This window comes from Primulina eburnea, chromosome 3, assembly GCF_022965805.1.
Source record: "Primulina eburnea isolate SZY01 chromosome 3, ASM2296580v1, whole genome shotgun sequence".
In the NCBI taxonomy this organism is placed as follows: Eukaryota; Viridiplantae; Streptophyta; class Magnoliopsida; order Lamiales; family Gesneriaceae; genus Primulina; species Primulina eburnea.
Window position 1 is genome coordinate 46,202,809 of NC_133103.1, and position 17,454 is coordinate 46,220,262.

The following is a 17,454-nucleotide window of genomic DNA, read 5'->3' on the forward strand; positions in this document are numbered from 1 at the left end:
AATGAAAATATATCGGGCCAAGACTTAATGTAATTCGAATATATATGTGTGTGCTCCTCCATCTCTCACAATTTACACATTTAAATTCATGCACTAACGCTCGGATCCCCAAAATTCAAACCCTTAATTTTGGGAGTAGGTCTTTCAAAAAACGATCTCACGGATATTTATTCGTGAGACGGATCAATCATATCCATATTTATAATATAAATTAATATAATTGACATAAAAAGTAATATTTTTTCGTGGGTGACCCATATAGAATATATGTTTTAAAAAATTGACCCGTGAGACCGTCTCAAAGGAGTTTTTGTGTAATTTTGGCTATTCTAATAGCCGCCGCACCACTGTCGAAGTAGGTCGTCGTTAGTGAAACAACTTTGGTCAAACTTTTTTTTTAATTTATTAAAAGATAACCCCCTAGTGTATTTGAACACATCAAATACAATCGAAGGGAGCTTTTTTAAATAAAAAAAAACAACTTAATTTATCCTCCAAAAATCAATATTCAAAATTTAGATAATTCCTTAACCTAAACCACACGCCTCCACCTTCCTGCATGTCCTTTGCTTCTTCTCTTCCCAGCACGCACGACTTCCTATTGCGAATTTGTCTCAAAAGAATAATGCAATTATGTTTGCGTTATTCGTATGGAGACTTATTTTAGTTGTCTATTCTTGTTTTACGTATATGCTTGTGTTTTTGTATTAAAGCTTGACTTCTATAAGCATACAAGCTTAGTTTGAAAAATTCTAATTAATTTAAAAAAAATTGAATGGACCATATTTTTTGAGGCGTCCCATTTTTAAACTTGAACTTGGACCCAAGAAATCTCAGGTAAGACTGTAAAAGCCACTGAAAAAAATAAAATCAATAAACGTAAAATACTCCTACACTCGTGTGGTAAATAAACAGCATAACGTCCATTTCAAAAGATGCCAATAGTGACCATAGCATGTCAAGTAAAGATTTGGTTAGTTTCCGATGAAGCTGTTGAACATAACAGACGGTGTCATTACTACAAGTTTACAACAAAGCAACGAATAAAAGTCGAGTTTGATCTAAAGTTGTTACTTCGATTCTCAGAAGCATTTGCGATGAACAATGGATGGTCCACTTTCATCGTAATCAGCTTTGGTTACATGTTGGTTTTGAGGAAACACGACTTTGGCAAGAATGGCTCCTCCCACCCATGCCGAATACCTCAACAAATTTTCCGGCATATATTCTGGAGGCTACATGTAATTAATAAACAAAGTATTAATCATTATCAGACAAGATAACAGAGAGGTCTCCAAGACAATAGCTTATAGAAAAACTATATAAAAAAATGAAAATGACATATTTTATAATTATTAGGTGGTGTAGTTAAACCAGCCCAAATATCAGACGGTTTTCATCATCTTGATTTCATCGGCTCACACACATTTTCAGGTTTCTGTCGACAGGACTACTGAATAGTAGCAAACATGGATTTACATCTGAAAGACCCTAAAACCCTGTGTTTTTAAAAATGAGTTTTACGGCTTATATTAATATCATATAAGAAGGTGCTATAGGCCATTTGTGCCCGACCCATTTTCGAACATGAGGTGAAATTTCTTCTTTTAATAATTACATCCAGTTTGAGTAACATACACTGCTTAAAACATATCACGTCAAGAAGATTATTTCCAGAACTTTAACATGGATTGCTCTGGCTTGTCAAGAGAACATCTTTATGTTGATATTCATGCAATATATTTTAAAACTCAAATGGTACTGTTGTTTGAGTGGCATTAAAATGGGATTGAGAATGAAGAAAGATAGGAAGTGTAAATAAAAGACAACTACATTTAAATTACCTTCACCAGACAAGGACGGATAGCAGAGGAGCAAAGGCCAGCTTCCTTCTGAAACCTATCTTCGAAACCTACAACAAGAAGCAACTGAGGACATCAGCCACAGCTAAATAAGACACACTGTTTGCTCATTCCAACCAAAAAATCCTCGTATAAAAGCAAGGGATCAAAACAGCCATGTCCATAAGTTATCACAAAATCAACTGAAAATATTAATTTAACACACGAACCACCGACACGCATACAGGCAGAGCTGTCTTATTTAAATAAACAAATATTGTCACTTGGAAAAAACCAATTTATAAACCCAGAACTCAGAATTAGTATTGGCTCATCTTTTTCTAATAAGTGCAAGGGTATGGTTCCTGCTCTATCTAACAAAGATAAAGAGGAAGGCATTATACTGTTTATACTTCTTGCAAAGCATACAGATTTTGTAGTTTGCAGAAGTTTTCGATTAAAAGGCATCAATTAAAATTATATGTTTTCTGCCAGCATCACGATTGTCACAACATACAAAGATCATAGTGAACAATGCATCTCATTCAGCTGATACATATTTTTAAGAATCTCACCAATCATCGAGGTACTTCCACCGCAAAGCACGGTATTTTCTAGTAGCTGACGATGATTTTCAGATGACACCGTCGAAACACATCTAACAAGCTGCTCCACTATTCCATGTGCCTCTAAATTTAAAATGGATGGTTGAAATAAGGCCTCACCAACAGTATATCTTCCTTTTCCAATTTTTATCACCTGAAAGAGCGAGATAAAGTTTTACATTCCATGAACACAAGAATGATCTGTTATGCGTTAATTATTCATGGCTGATTTAGTCTCTAGTGTTAGCCATAAAATTGAAGCAACTTAAGTTGGTGACTGTTCATGCATACAAGCGATGCTGCATCATCTCGGACTTTGCAACATCGCACCATCCAATCACAAGAAAGCTCTTCAACATTAAGTAATGGTACTGACATTGGCAGCAGCATATAAAACAAACTTAGAATCCTTTAAGCATGTATATTAGCAGTCCAATTAGCAAGGCAATGGCATCCAATCAAAGCAAACTCTTTCAACATTAAGGTCCTCAAAGTCACAGAAGGACGCCAAATTGTGTGGAGTATAAGTTAAACAGACATGCATCTTTCTTAGAATTTACTTATTCAACAAGTTTATGATGTTATACTGTCATGGGCACTCGGCCCAAACCAAGAAGAATTGCTATGGGAAATCAAAATAAAATAGGATCTAAGCTGATTTGATATCTTTTATTTGATTATTATCTTTTATTCTAGTTAAGTTTGAATAAATGAGATGGTTATGATATTTAGGATTGAGTTAGGTTATAGTAATCTTTTAATTTCGGTTAAGATATGATGATCCTTTATTTTGGTTAGGATAAATTTATCTTTTGTATGAATCTCTCTTATATATGGGAGGATTGAATTAATAAAAAAGGGTGAAGAAAAAATATTATTCACAATCTCATGATATGAGCTACGAAATTCTCTCTCAACGAGCTCAAAACCAAAAATCAAGCCTTTAACGAGCCTGAAATTTAAAGCATCATGTTTCATGATCGGGCCATAAATCGCCTCATAACGAGATCCACAACTCGGGACCATAACATATGAATAGCCGCATTAGCATTCTGATGTATGTATTTGTATCAAACACGGAAAGTATATTTTGGCTATTGCAGAACAAAAAATAAAGTCCTGGAGCACAAGAAGAGATAAGCAATTATGGTGCATGAACTTTCCACATTGCCATTTAAAATAACATCTTAGCCTCCGTTTTATCAATCTCTCTCAGTTGCAAATCAACCCACAAAGATTTTTGTGCCAATGAGAACTCGAATTCCAACCCAAAGAAATGACTGAATGCAAGCATGCAAAGTCGCCGAGAAGCACAAGAGTGCACACCATTTTCTAAAACATGAACACTAGCACAACCATCTAGCATTTGTACTTCATTGTTTCTTGTATTTGTCATGCATGCTTATGATCTTTTTTGTATTTTGGAAAAGAACTGGATGGGATAGCTTACATGCATGAGATAAACAAATATGGCATACCTTTTAGAGCCGAAAATAGAGAAGGTATCTAAAAAGGTCATATTAACTCAAAATTCAGTTATTCCTTAATTTGAAATCATAGTTCACCATCAAGACAGAAAAATAGATGCATGGACCTGTCCATCAGGAAGAGTATGTTGCTCCTCAGGGCAGTCATGCTGAAATCGATCATAAGAAGCAGCATCCTCAGCACAGCATGCATAGTGCTCCTTTAATTTTTCACATTCAGAGATACTAAGGTTAACAAGTGGATTAGATTTCCCAAGCTCTTGAGCAAATAAATTAGTTAAATCCATTCCTCCGATTTCAAATCTTCTTGAAGATATATGCTGAACAGCACCTTCAATTACTGATGCAATATCTGAAAATATGGATGTCTGAGGGGATTACAGCAGAGTACTAAATATAATGGCTCAGCAAAGTAAAACTTCAGCTTAAAGATACCAGCGAGACATAAATCTAGAGAAATATATGATTTCATGAGACCAAGTTCATTGTATCAGCTGAGCATTAAATCACTAGAAGCAAGAAGAGAAAGTAAATGTTTGAAGGAAGAAGGCAAAAGATAAAAAAAACTACGGAAATGTTGGTCAATTGGTTATGTTTTTAAAAAACATTCTCTCCACCAAAAACAAGACAAAGCATAAATCACATTTTCCATTTCAATCTCCCAATTTTTTTTTTATTTTACTTTTATATCTTCCAGACAATCATTACTTCATCACTCTTCTCATGAATTCCCAAACATACTTTATTATTATATTATATTATAACTCAAAACATTTTATTCAACAAATTTTTAATGACATGATATCTGTAGTTAACAATATATCCTCCCAACAATAAAACCAGACATGTATTACTCTTCAACACAATGTCTCAATACATATTTTCTCGAAACATCTTCCAAAAACACTCAAAAACAGTACCAACCATTACCTAGTATGTGTTTTTCATTGGAATCCTTTTTGTTCGTAATGTGTTCTCAACAGAAGTATTTATTTTGGAGATCATGGAGCCAACTCAAATTATGAAGCAAAAGGTGAACTTGAGAAAATGTGGATGAGCAGCTTACACAACTGCCGGTGATAGAAAGCAAACTGCCATCAGCAGCTTCGAAGACAACTTTGGGATGATTCAGAGAACAACAAGCATTATTTACCAAATAGCCATCTTCTATAGCTTGTTTCATGGCATAAATTCTACCGCATTAAAAATTTTGTAGCTTATAAGATACTGGAAATTGAAAGGTGTGGTGTAGAGTGGAACACCCTAGATATAAGACCAAACCCCTTTTGCTTAAGACAATATGCTTAAATTCAAAAGGTATGAAAAAAGGATAGTGTCAAAACCAAACCGACATAGTGACTTGTGACAGCTGAAATCTACAACCAATTTTAACTCTGCCATCAATAAAAGAATCTATATTACCCAAAAAAACAAAGCAACAACTTTACCAGTCTTGCCATGGCCAATATCCACTGTGCAACCTGAAATACGTCCAACAGCATATAGCGATAGCACTGCTTGCTCAGATGCATAAAAGCCTGAGATGTTGAAATTCTCAAACATCATTTGGACCAATTGCTCTCTAATGGCCTGTCCAAAAAGAATTTTATTAATCATATAATAGTAAAAAAAATTACAAAAGAATTCATGCAATAAGTTCTCTTCTTCATCACCAATATGACAAAGGGGTATCTTCCTGGTTAAAAGCACAATTTGAATTTAGCATCTTCTGTCAAGCCTTCAAAAAATTCAGACGCTACAGTTCAAGATGTCATTCAAAATCTGCAAGATCGTCGTTTTTCTCACTCTTTCCTTTTTCAAATTTCCCAGAGTTTTGGGGCCCAATTAGTTTTGCTTTTTTGAGTGAAAACATAAACTTCGGAAGGGAAATAGTGTAATTAGTATTGTGAAAATCCATGAACAAAAGACGAAGTAATCACAGATCATCACCTCTAAATGATCCATTAGCAAAATTCTTCCCATCAATCTCAGCATGCAGGGTTGATCTAAATCAATTTTCTACTACCACTACATAGGAAATTATGTGACACCTTCAACTCTTATTTCTTACAAACAAACTCATAAAAAGATTTATTTGTCATTAAAACACGAAAAGTACTTCTATTAGGTCATTGGGAAAACCATTCATAACTCTATCTTGGTAGCTCTCACCAGCACTATCGATATTTCAAAGTAATATGTGGCAAACAATAGGCCTTTCTCTTATAAGCATAAACACAATTACATTTTCTTCTTCCATCTTCAGCATCAACCTTTACAAATTCTCCTGATTGAACTTTGTAATTCAAATACAAGCACGTCTCATGTTACCAGCACAAACAAACACACACACGCACACAAGACACCAAAAAAAAGATTCTTGAGCATGAGCAGTCATAAAATGAGAAAACAAATGATGAAGCATATATTTGAATGATATCAAAACACTTTGCATAACCTTAGGAGTTGCAAGTGGATCAGTAAATAAAACTTGTCCTTCATTGCCCATCTCCCACCCTAGCCCAGTATAAAACACATGCTTTAATAGATCTTCCATCGCATCCCAGTCGTTGACAAATCCTCGGACAACTGGATCAACAGTTTTGTTCTCAAACAAGAAAGGATCTGCCAAGGAATCATCTTCAGGTACTTGTTTCATTTGAGTCGAGATTACCTGCGATAGGACATATCACATATGCTAAAAATGACAAAGAGGGAAAAAAGAAAGCAATAAAGAAAACCTCGACAATCAAAGCATATGCATATAAAAAATCAAGAAGCATAGTGCTATTGACAAAGAAGAAGTCATTAAATAAAAATGGTGTGACCTTTCGTGCCATAAAAAGAAATCACTCACATTTTTTTAATTGTATATCCTAAACGAGTATCTAGAAATGAAAACGAACAAGGAAAACAAGTTTATAGCAAGAGTCACATGACGGAGAAATTGAAACACCGAGGTTCAACTCATCAACAACTCGTGATAATATTGATACATAACGGATCAAGTTATTAACAACTCGTGACAATTCGAAAATTTTCAAATTTAACAGTCTTATCAAGGCGATCAAATCGCACAACTTCTCTCCTATAATTCCACGTAGGTATAGTCGAGAGACTGAACTGACATAATTCCCTTTACATCAATCTTGTGGCAATTATGTTAGGTTATCCCCCAGAACGATTATTAAATGAGATACAAAAAATAGATATGTACTTTTTTAGGCAATGCCAAAAATGCTCATTAGTTCCTTAATTTGCATTCTTCTTCTACATCTCCATTCTAATAGAACTACGACCCTTGAGAATCTCAAAACTCAACCCATCCTAAAAACCCTATTTCAGCATCAAAATCTTAAACCCCTAATCAAAATGCATTTACCATGGCCCCTTCATCCTAAGAGCTTCCCAATACAAATTTAGCACAATTACAGATCCCTATTTCTAAAAGAAGAAAACTAGGAAGTTACCATAGGGCCGATTTCCGGCAAAGCATGATTAAATTTGATAACTTTAGAACCGACATCAACCACAGCTGGCTGCTCCATGTTTCTATTTGAATCCACAAAGGGAGAATCTAGGGGCTAGGGATGGTATTTTGAGGACAAGAGAAAGATACGGAACCAAATCGACTAAACACTCTTTTATCAGATGAAGAACAAATTTGAAATCAAAAGCATCAATTTTATGGAACTTTTGGAAGGTCGGTCGGAGCTGCTTGCAAAAAGTCAAAGATACTACTCATGTCAAAGCAATGTGAAATATCGACTGAAATAAGGGAAATTTACATTTAACATAAATTACATTAAAACTCTCATTGAGGAAAGGTAGGCGTAAATGCGACTTTAAATAATTACATCCGAACTTCTAACTTCCAAATATACCCTCCATCGGCAAAAGGAAAATATTTACTCATTTAGATTAGCATACCTATTTCATTATTAAGCTATCATGCTCCATATTCTTTTCCATCAAGCATAGCAGCCAAAGAAATCAAAATTCAACTCAAATGGCAAGTTATCCAGCACTCACCAACGTTATTGACTCCAAAAAACCGTAAAAACGAATTAATTTCTTGCTGGTGGTCTATGTAAAATGAAACATATACCAAGTCTAAGTGCCCCTGTCAGACACCTAATGCTTGAAGATTACTATGCCATTGAAATTCTTCATTGTACACTCTAGATAAAGTTTTTACTGAACACGCACTTCTAGATGTACCAATATGTTTTTGTCACATGCCATGAGGTTTCTAGCATAGAAGTCTAGTTAAACACAACTTTTTTCGGCTCCCTAAACAGATAAATCGCAGTACATAAAAATAAATCTGCAAGACATTATGCAAAATTATAACGCAATGACATTCTGTTCTTGGAGAATTCAAGGCATCAAAGCACAAACGTGTGAGCATACAGACATGAAGATCGTGGCTCACAGCAACTTTTGGCTAAAAAAAACCATTCCTGTGAGCATTGCCTTGAAAACGCAAATGAAGTTACAAAATTTTATTTTGGTTTCACCTGCAACGAGCATAAGGCTGTTGGCTATATATTTTGAGCCGCTCGTAAATCCGCTACATGGAAAAAATTATATTCGTTACAACAAAAACCCAGACACGAAGTTTACCCGATTGGAACATTTCTGAACATTCATAGGATTTTTTGCCGGGAAGGCTTAGAATTGAAACCTCATCTTTGTCACTCACAACCCACCTCACACTAAAACCCACAGATAAATACGACATGTACAGCGAATACATTTGCTGGGGTCGTGAAAAATTCTCAAAACTGAAGAAATTTCTTATTTAAAAAATAAGAAGAATTAGCCATGATTACCATAGAAGGAGGATGATCCGGAACAGCAAAACCGGCTTTGAGCAGCTTAGAACCAGCGTCCACCACCACCGCCTCCATTCTCTCACCACCAAAACGCTGAAATCAAGAGAGAGACTCTGTGCTCTACGTTACACACCAGTACCACCTCTTGTTTGCCTTGCCTTCTTCCACCGGCGAGTATTGCCTTGTTTTCCCCTGATTGTGTCGATTATTAATATCCATACTTCTATATTATACCGTGTCTATACTATTTTATTAATTTAAGACATTTAGAGTAATTAATTTTGGTGTCATGATCTGTTTTAATAATTATATATATTAATAAAATGTTAAAATTTTAATGTAAGTTATATATAATTCAACGGATATAGTCATTGTTTCTTAGGGTTTTGGTTATAGGTTCAATTTTTACTACGGTCATTTTTTTATTCTTTTATTTTTCAATTTATTTTTAAATTTATATATCAAAATTACAGTATAGTCACTATTTCTTATAATTATATTTTGATCCTCATTTAAATTTAAATCAAATGAATTATAAAAAATATTATAAAAACACGCAACGCGTGCGTCGGTGCACTAGTGTCTTATTAAGTGTGAAAGTGTAAGAAAAACTTTTTGAGGAGAGCGTTGGAAATTTTTGTTTTACCCTTCTCTCCATGTATAATAATTCTAATCACGTCAATCACACGTCTGAAATCTTTCCAAAAAATGGAAGCTCTAACCGTACCAACACATTTTAAAACTTCTTAATTTAAAAACCCTTATGGTTAGTATTGTTATCACAAGAAAACTTTTTTTTTATACCATAAGACTATTACATTTTTACTGAAATCAAGTTTAATAGAAAAAAAGATTTTTTGTCATACACAACAATGTGTATGTGTGCCACGGTCGCTAGTTTTATATGAAAGACAAATAACATAGAAAAAGAAATTCACATTTGCAACAAAATGGGCTGAAGAACAAGTAATCTGGATCTTCAAGAACTCTTCTTTACTCATATCTACCCACAAGTAACAGATGTGAAAACAAAACAAAGAAATGCGGTGAAACTAAAATTGGTATTGGTCGTAACAGATCTGAGCAAACAAATTCCAAGGCGGAAAAAAATCAGAAAACCCAGAAACAGAGCTAATGGAAGGGGTTTAGCGGTGCGTGAAGCTCATTAAAACTTCTTCACTGAATTCTGGTTTCCTCTATTTGTTTCTCGAAGGCCAAATGCTCTACTGTTTCTTTTGCTTGCGGATTTTTCGTGGCATTAAGATTTAAATTCTGCTTGTAATAGAATGTGTATTCTTTTGTTTGTGGTTTTCTCCTTTGAGAAGTATTAAATTACAAAATCGAAAATCCTACACAAAATTTAAGAATGTATTACATATAGAATTTAATATTCGTTTTCGAAGGAATACAACGACGATTCGGATCAAATCTATCATCAATACTAATAAATATAGTACAACCAACAGAGAAAACTGAGCAAAATCGAAATACAGTGTAAACCTAATAATATGTATGCATCCACAAAAATTCTCGATCGAGTGATTGAGAAAAGAAACCATACTTGCGTGAAACGATAAGCCACTGAGCGATTGGGTGAACCGAGAAGAGCGATTGACTGAAGTAGAGACGATCGATCGAGTGATTCAAAGATAAAAGCGCGGAGGTAGAGATCAGAAAATAGAGAAGAGTTAAGCGCACATATGTGGAAGAAATAAAAACATTTAAATCATCACAAGAGAAAAAAGAATATAATAATCCCAATTCACACAATAATAATATCTAATTGGCAGGTTTGTTTCCCCCAAAAAATCATCATTGTTTTGAGTTATTAAAGTTTGTTGATTTGGTAGAAATAAAATATTCATGTTTTTCTTTTGGTCGAATTAAATTTTGTCATTCAATAAGATTGATATATTGAGAGGCATATTGATCTTGCTACTGATGTATTATTTATCATTTATGTATGTGTGAGCTCTATTAATATTAACAGCGGGCATGCACGGGCACGCCGAGAAAAAGAAAATTAACGGTGTGCGTTTATTGCACGCTATTGTATGTGTGAGCTCTAATAATATTAACAGCGGACATGCACGGGCACGCCGTGAATAAGAACATTAACAGCGTGCTTTTAATGTGAGCTGTTAGTGTTGTGCTGTAAATATTAATATTTCTTGTAGTGGTTATATATGTTTGAGTACTTAAAAATCATATATTATGTTAAGAAATTATTATTACCCTAAAGTTTTGGTGATTGACAAAATCAAAAAAGTACCTAACTGTTTCAGGAAAACAACCTCAATTTATTTTGTATAACTGAAACACTTCAAACCGTTTGGAGCTCAACCGCCTACAGCATTTCAGTAGCTTAAAGAAGTTTCAACCGCTAGAAGATTTTCAACCGGCTGTTCAAAGTCTTGAACCACTTCATTAAGATCTATTCATTGTTCACTTAATGAAAGACGTTTTCTGACCGACTCAGGACATTCAATGTTTTTGCACCATTATAAGTCAACCATGTCCTGCAGCAGTCACGATAAAGATCTTCATTAATGTCACTATCCCAGAATAGAAAGATTGCTTAAATATACTATAAGTTCTATGAAGCTAACAGTTACTACAAAAGGATGATCAACAGCAACTCTTCAAAAGAACGAGATTCAAAGCTGCACAAGAAAAGAGAACATTAAATGTTTACTGAAGAACATTTAATGTTGTTGCAGCTGATAATGACACATCATTCCAATGCTACAGGTTTACGTTACACATTTTTTCGACCGTTGGAATTATAGCTTTTAAAAGAAGAGTTGAAGAATGCAGAACATGCATCGATCAATTAAGCTTTTCAATTGTGCGATTGCTATATCATTAAGCTTGCATACTTGAAGATTTTGAGCGCACTTAAAGTTCATATACTCCATCCCTCATCAAGCACGCACTCAACATAAAAATATCTGATCATTCAAGGATCATCTTCATGCTACTAAAACATATTGTTTTCTTTACATCATTAACCTTTGGTTATTTGATTGATTGTGTTGTCTGGTGAACCGAAGGTTCTTAAAATCCAAAAGTGTAAAGTGATCACTAAGAGTTCCAAAACAGGCAGTGTGATAAGCCTTGATTGGAATGGACTGTTGCAATAAGTTTGTAAATTCAAAATTCTTTTAGTAAAATCTTTCCTAAAGAGGAAGAAGGGGTGACGTAGGACTTTTATCTCCGACCATCTATAAATATCATGTGTCTTTACTTTTCGCGAGCACTTACATTTCAAACATTTTCTTGGTAACAAGTCAGCCAACCGGTTGAAGCTATCAATAGAAATTTTGAACCGTTTTCCGCACTTTTCAATTGGTTCATATTTCTAACCGTTCGAGAAAAATTTTCACCCGACTAAAAACGTTTGAAAACAAATTTTAAAATTAACGATTTTTAAAGAGTTTATTCATCTCCTCCTTCTAAACTCTTTCTCAATCCTAACAAGTGGTATCAGAGCGGGTTTTCTTGAACGTTGATATATAAAATCAATATGGCATCATTTACAAGATTCTTATGTTTTTCAAATAAGATTATGATGACTGGAAAATTCGTATGTAGGCACATTTAGCAGCCCAGGACGATGACGTGTGGTATGTCATAACTAACGGGCCTATGAAGATCTTGAAATTCAATCCAGCTGTGGCTATAACTGAAGGTGCTCTCCAAATGGTGGAAAAACATCGATCCAAAGGGACAGCTGAGGACAAGAAGAAGGCGAATCTTGACAATGTCACCAAAGATATCTTTATAAACTCTGGATAAGAATATGTTTGCAAAAATTAAAACCTGCTCCACAGCAAATGAAATATGAGAGAAACTCACACAATTGTGTGATGGCAACGACCAGACCAAAGAAAATAAAACGACAGTTGCAATCTAGAATTTTTGCAACGCCAAGATGAAGCCAGGAGAAACTGTCTCCGAATTTGATGAACGGTTTAGTGGTATTATTATTGAATTATCTCTCTAGGAAAAAAATACTCTAACCGTGATATTGCCTTGAAGGTAATGAGAGTTTTTCCCAGAAAATGAGACGTGAAGACATTAGCATCATGAGAATCAAATTATCTGAAAAAGCTGGTGCTTCACGATCTTTTTGCCGATCTTAAAGCATACGAGTTCGAGCTCGGAATACGAACTGAAGAAGAAACATCCACTTCTCAACAAACCAAAGCCCTGGCAGTTACCACAGTGACTCTTCCAGTCGAAGAGTTGACAAGTAAGAAATCAGCAAAGCAACTGAGCCATGAAGCTATGTCCCTATTTGTCAAGAAATTTGGTAAATTTATGCATAAAAATTAATCTCAGTTTGCTAAAAATATTTAAAAGAGGACCATACTGATGATGGTCAAGCTTGTTTTAACTGTGGAAAAAGGGGCATTTTATTGCAGAGTGCAACAGGCTGAAGCAAGATGAAAAGAGACCGGTTGATAGGAGACGGTCCAAAGATGATAAATTGGATTTCTCGTTTTTCATGAGAGAGTGGTGAAAATGTCAAAATAATAGGAGACAATTCGTAAAAACGAAAGTCCATATTTTACGTCATACAAAATATTTAAAAATAGTCAGTAACGTTTATTCTGTTTCCATATCAGTATATTTATGATTTCGTCGTGTAATTCATATATGTTATTAAAACAAACTAACCGAACACTATTTTCAAGATTGGCTGGAAAAATTGTTCTAAATTCGGAGAAAATAACATTCATACTAATGTCAGTCTTGCTGAACTGATAAAGCGTACAACATGGTGGGACCATAGTATGCAAGATGTCAAATGAACTGTAGAGACAGTTTGAGAAAATGTGGAATGCTGTTGACATTCAAATACACATGCAAGAGTTGCATAGTGCATGAAACTCGCATAATGATGCACATCACTTTCAAGGAACACATGACTACACGCATGCAAGATGGGGCTCTTGCCAATGAGCATGGTGTAAGTATGATTGGGTCTATTGAGAAGGTGGTGGGCCTGAAATTTGACAAAGCCCGATAATGTAGAACATGTATGTTTCACTGCTAGAAGCCTGGACATAAGAATTTACCTGGGCCAGAAATGTTTTGGCAATGATAAGTGAATGTCCAAGTAAACACGATTTCAACAACAACCAAAAGAAAACATGATAGTCTAAACCAAGCACATTTGTGGCACGTTAGGCTAGGACATATTTCCCAAAGAATGATGCACGAGCTAGTGGGAGAGAGTATGCTTGACTCGTCAAGCATAAACTCTCTAAGATACATGTGAGTCATGTCTGAAAGAAAATGACCAAGGCCAATTTCCTATGGAAAGTGGAACGTGCACATAATATGTTGGATTTGATCCAAATAGATATATGTGGTCCGCTAAGTGTTAGCGCGAGATATGGCCATTCCTACTTTATCACCTTTACCGATGAACATTCGAGGTTTGGGTATGTGTATTTGATGAAATACAAGTCTGAAGCCTTTGAAAAGTTCAAAGAATTCATAGCAGAAGTAAATAAACAGTTACGAAAGAGTATTAAAACACTACGATTAGACCGAGGTGGAGAATACTTGAGTACTGAGTTTCAAGACTATCTTAAAGAGAATGAGATTCTCTCACAGTAGACTCCACCTGCCACACCCTAGTTGTATGGTGTGTCAGAGCATTGTAATCGGACATTGATGGACATGGCCCGATCTATGATGGGATTCACTGAGTTGCCGCCATCCCTTTGGGGATATGCGCCTGAAACATCGAGAAGGTTGTTGAATCAAGTCCATACAAAAGCAGTGAATAAAACTCCATATGAGATATGGATGAAAAAACCACTCAAATATTCTTATCTAAGAATATGAGGATGCCTTGCTTACATGAAGTAGGCAGTGGGAGACAAATTGGATAGTAGAGCCAATTTGTGCTATTTTATGGGATATCCAAAGAACTCTGTTGGATATTAATTCTATTTATCCTAATGAAACAAAGGGGTTTGTTTCAAGGAATGTCACCTTCCTAGAGAATGAGTTTATATTAGATAGAAAAGGCAGAATGATAGAACTCGATGAGATTCGAGAACCACCCACTACACAAGTAGTAGAATCCACACCCCAACAGCCAATCCAAGAAACACAAGCTCTTAGAAGATCCGAAAGGATATAAAGGCTGCCTAATAGGTTGAGCCTGCTTCTTGAAGAGGGCCAAGGTGAGCTCATTTCTGGATGTGATCCAAGAAATATAAAGGAAGCATTGTTTGATGCCGATTCATCTAAATGACTTGAAGCCATGCAGTCCGAGATGAACTCCATGTATTCGAACCAAGTATGGTCTTTAGTGGATCCACCTGAGGGAATTGTTCCTATAGGATGCAGATGGATTTACAAAAGAAAACTTGGAGCAAATGGGAAGGTGGTGACCTTCAAAGCTAGACTGGTAGCAAAAAGATATACTCAAAGACAAGGTGTTGACTATGAGAAAACCTTTTCTCCAGTCACGATATTCAAGTCCATTAGGATACTGCTAGCCATAACAGCATGATATGACTATGAAATATGGCAGATGGATGTGAAGACATCGTTCCTTAATGGGGATATTAATGAAGAGATTTACATGTCTCAACCTGAATGATTCACATCAGTAGGAAGTAAGCATAAAGTATGCAAACTTCAGAGATCCATTTATGAACTCAAGAAGGCATCAAGGAGCTGGAACCTCAGATTTGACAACACTATCAAAGAGTTTGATTTTGCCAAAAATCACGAGGAACCTTGTGTGTACAAGAAGGTTAGTGGGAGTGCATTGACATTCCTAGTGCTTTATGTTGATAACATACTAATCAATGAGAAATGATGTAGGGTTGTTGCAGTCAACTAAAGTATGGTTAGCTGGTAAGTTCTCTATGAAAGATATGGGTGAAGCATCATATTTATTATGAATACAGATCTATAGAGATAGATAGGGCTCACCCAATCCACATATATCGATACCATACTGAGGAGATTCTCTATGGAGGAGTCCATGAGAGAATATCTCCCAATGTCTCATGGTATGAATATATCCAAGTCTATGTGCCCTAAGACTGATGAAGGGAGAGAAACCATGAGCCGCATTCCATATGCATCTATCATAGGCAGTATTATGTATGGTATGATATCTACTCGACCTGATATTGCATATGCACTAAGTGATGCAAGCCGATATAAGTCGAATCCCAATCTACTACATTGGAAAGCAGTAAAGGACATTCTTAAGTACTTGAGAAGAACTAAGAATTTGTTATTGGTATACAGGAGTGGAGAATTAAAATTGGAAAGCTACACTGATTCTAGCTTCCAATCAGATGTGGATGATTTGAAATCAACCTCTGGTTTTGTATTCAAGCTCAATAGTGGTGATGTCTCTTGGAAGAGTTCCAAGCAAAACACCACAGAGGATTCAACCAATGAGGCCGAATACAAAGCTGCATTGGCTGCAGCAAAGGAGGGTGTTTGGATGAGAAATTTCATCCAAGAGTTGGGTGTCATTCCTCAAACAGTTGATCCAGTCCCGGTCTACTGTGACAACACCGGTGTCATTGCGCAGGCGAAGGAACCGAAGTCTCATCTGCGATTCAAACATATACTGAGGAAGTTCCACATAATCCGGGAGATTGTGGGAAGAGGAGACATTTCGGTAGAGAGAGTCGTCTCCGCAGATAACGTTTCTGATCCACTGACGAAGCCCCTGCCAAGACCATTGTTTGAGAAGCATCGCGAAACAATGGGTCTAAGATCAATGGGTAGTTGGCTATATGGCAAGTGGGAGATTGTAAGAGTTGGTGCCCGGCAAGCCAACTTATGGCTCCGGTTTTATTGACTATGATGTAAAACAATCTTTATTTTAATAATATTTTACGATGTTATTTGATTACGGTATTATACTTTATCTGTATACCCATGCAAGCTGCATATATAAAGTCTTTGAATATACAATAGGTACCATGAGGTCTACGTCACAACGTAAGATCATGAAACTCATTAATAAGTGTACCGTATATTATAAACAGGTTCCTAGTCGAATCAGCCGCCTAAAACAAGGATAAAGGTCGCTCGAGCTCGAGACTAGCATCTGTGATGTAAACGCCATGTTTCATTGGCAAGGGCATGGAGATGTCCATTCACACAGATGGGTGATCATATGATGACGCATTGAACAACCCTCCCTCGGACGGTCCAAGTGGTTCTCACTTATCGAGTGGAATAGTCCGTAGTTATGGTTGTACACCATTAGTCTTTTGACCCGGGATAATGTAGGGGCTATACGTACTAGCATGCACTTTGATCCGTTTACCGACTCTATTGAGGGTCATTAGGTGGCGAGGTTGGGTGTAGTTTTGAAATACGTAGGAGCAAATGCATTGTAGTCGAGGATTCATCGTTCGCCTACGGGAGAAGATATCCTATGTGATCTGATGAGCTAATAGTGCAAGGAGTCTCTGGCCAGAGTAAGAAATGTGCTTTAGGAAAATGTGTTTTCCTAGTTGCACATACCATGCCACTATTAGTACTCGAAGATAAATCGCATCGTTATCGAATTCATATGCAACTCTCGATATACCAATGGTTGCAGATTCGATGGGATATATGTGTTGAAAGGACCGTACTGTACGCTAACCATGACTAAAGGTTCTTGCAGACACTATCA

General features: G+C 35.9%; 1 protein-coding gene across 2 annotated transcripts; it reads right to left on the reverse strand.

Moving 5' to 3' along the window:
- Positions 1 to 904: 904 nt before the first annotated feature.
- Positions 905 to 10,490, reverse strand: LOC140827664 (actin-related protein 7-like). 2 transcript variants are annotated; one of them, XM_073190434.1, is made up of 8 exons: positions 10,333 to 10,490; positions 8,769 to 8,963; positions 6,392 to 6,607; positions 5,382 to 5,523; positions 4,041 to 4,285; positions 2,417 to 2,600; positions 1,845 to 1,912; positions 905 to 1,235 (listed from the first exon to the last, which is right to left on the reverse strand). In XM_073190434.1, the coding sequence occupies exons 2-8, from the start codon at positions 8,844 to 8,846 to the stop codon at positions 1,083 to 1,085; spliced, it is 1,086 nt and encodes a 361-aa protein (XP_073046535.1). In that variant the 5' UTR covers positions 8,847 to 8,963; positions 10,333 to 10,490; the 3' UTR covers positions 905 to 1,082. The 2 variants fall into 2 exon arrangements, with proteins under 2 accessions (XP_073046535.1, XP_073046536.1); XM_073190435.1 differs by lacking the exons at positions 8,769 to 8,963; positions 10,333 to 10,490 and adding an exon at positions 7,404 to 7,682.
- Between the last annotated feature and the right edge of the window lie 6,964 nt (positions 10,491 to 17,454).

Excerpts from the sequence above, each read along its gene's own strand:
- LOC140827664 (XM_073190434.1), bottom strand. The coding sequence starts at position 8,846 with ATGGAGGCGGTGGTGGTGGACGCTGGTTCTAAGCTGCTCAAAGCCGGT. Across the intron at positions 4,286-5,381 it reads TATTGGCCATGGCAAGACTG|ATATTGCATCAGTAATTGAA; the intron begins GTAAAGTTGTTG and ends CCATATTTTCAG. Across the intron at positions 2,601-4,040 it reads ATACTCTTCCTGATGGACAG|GTGATAAAAATTGGAAAAGG; the intron begins GTCCATGCATCT and ends TCGCTCTTTCAG.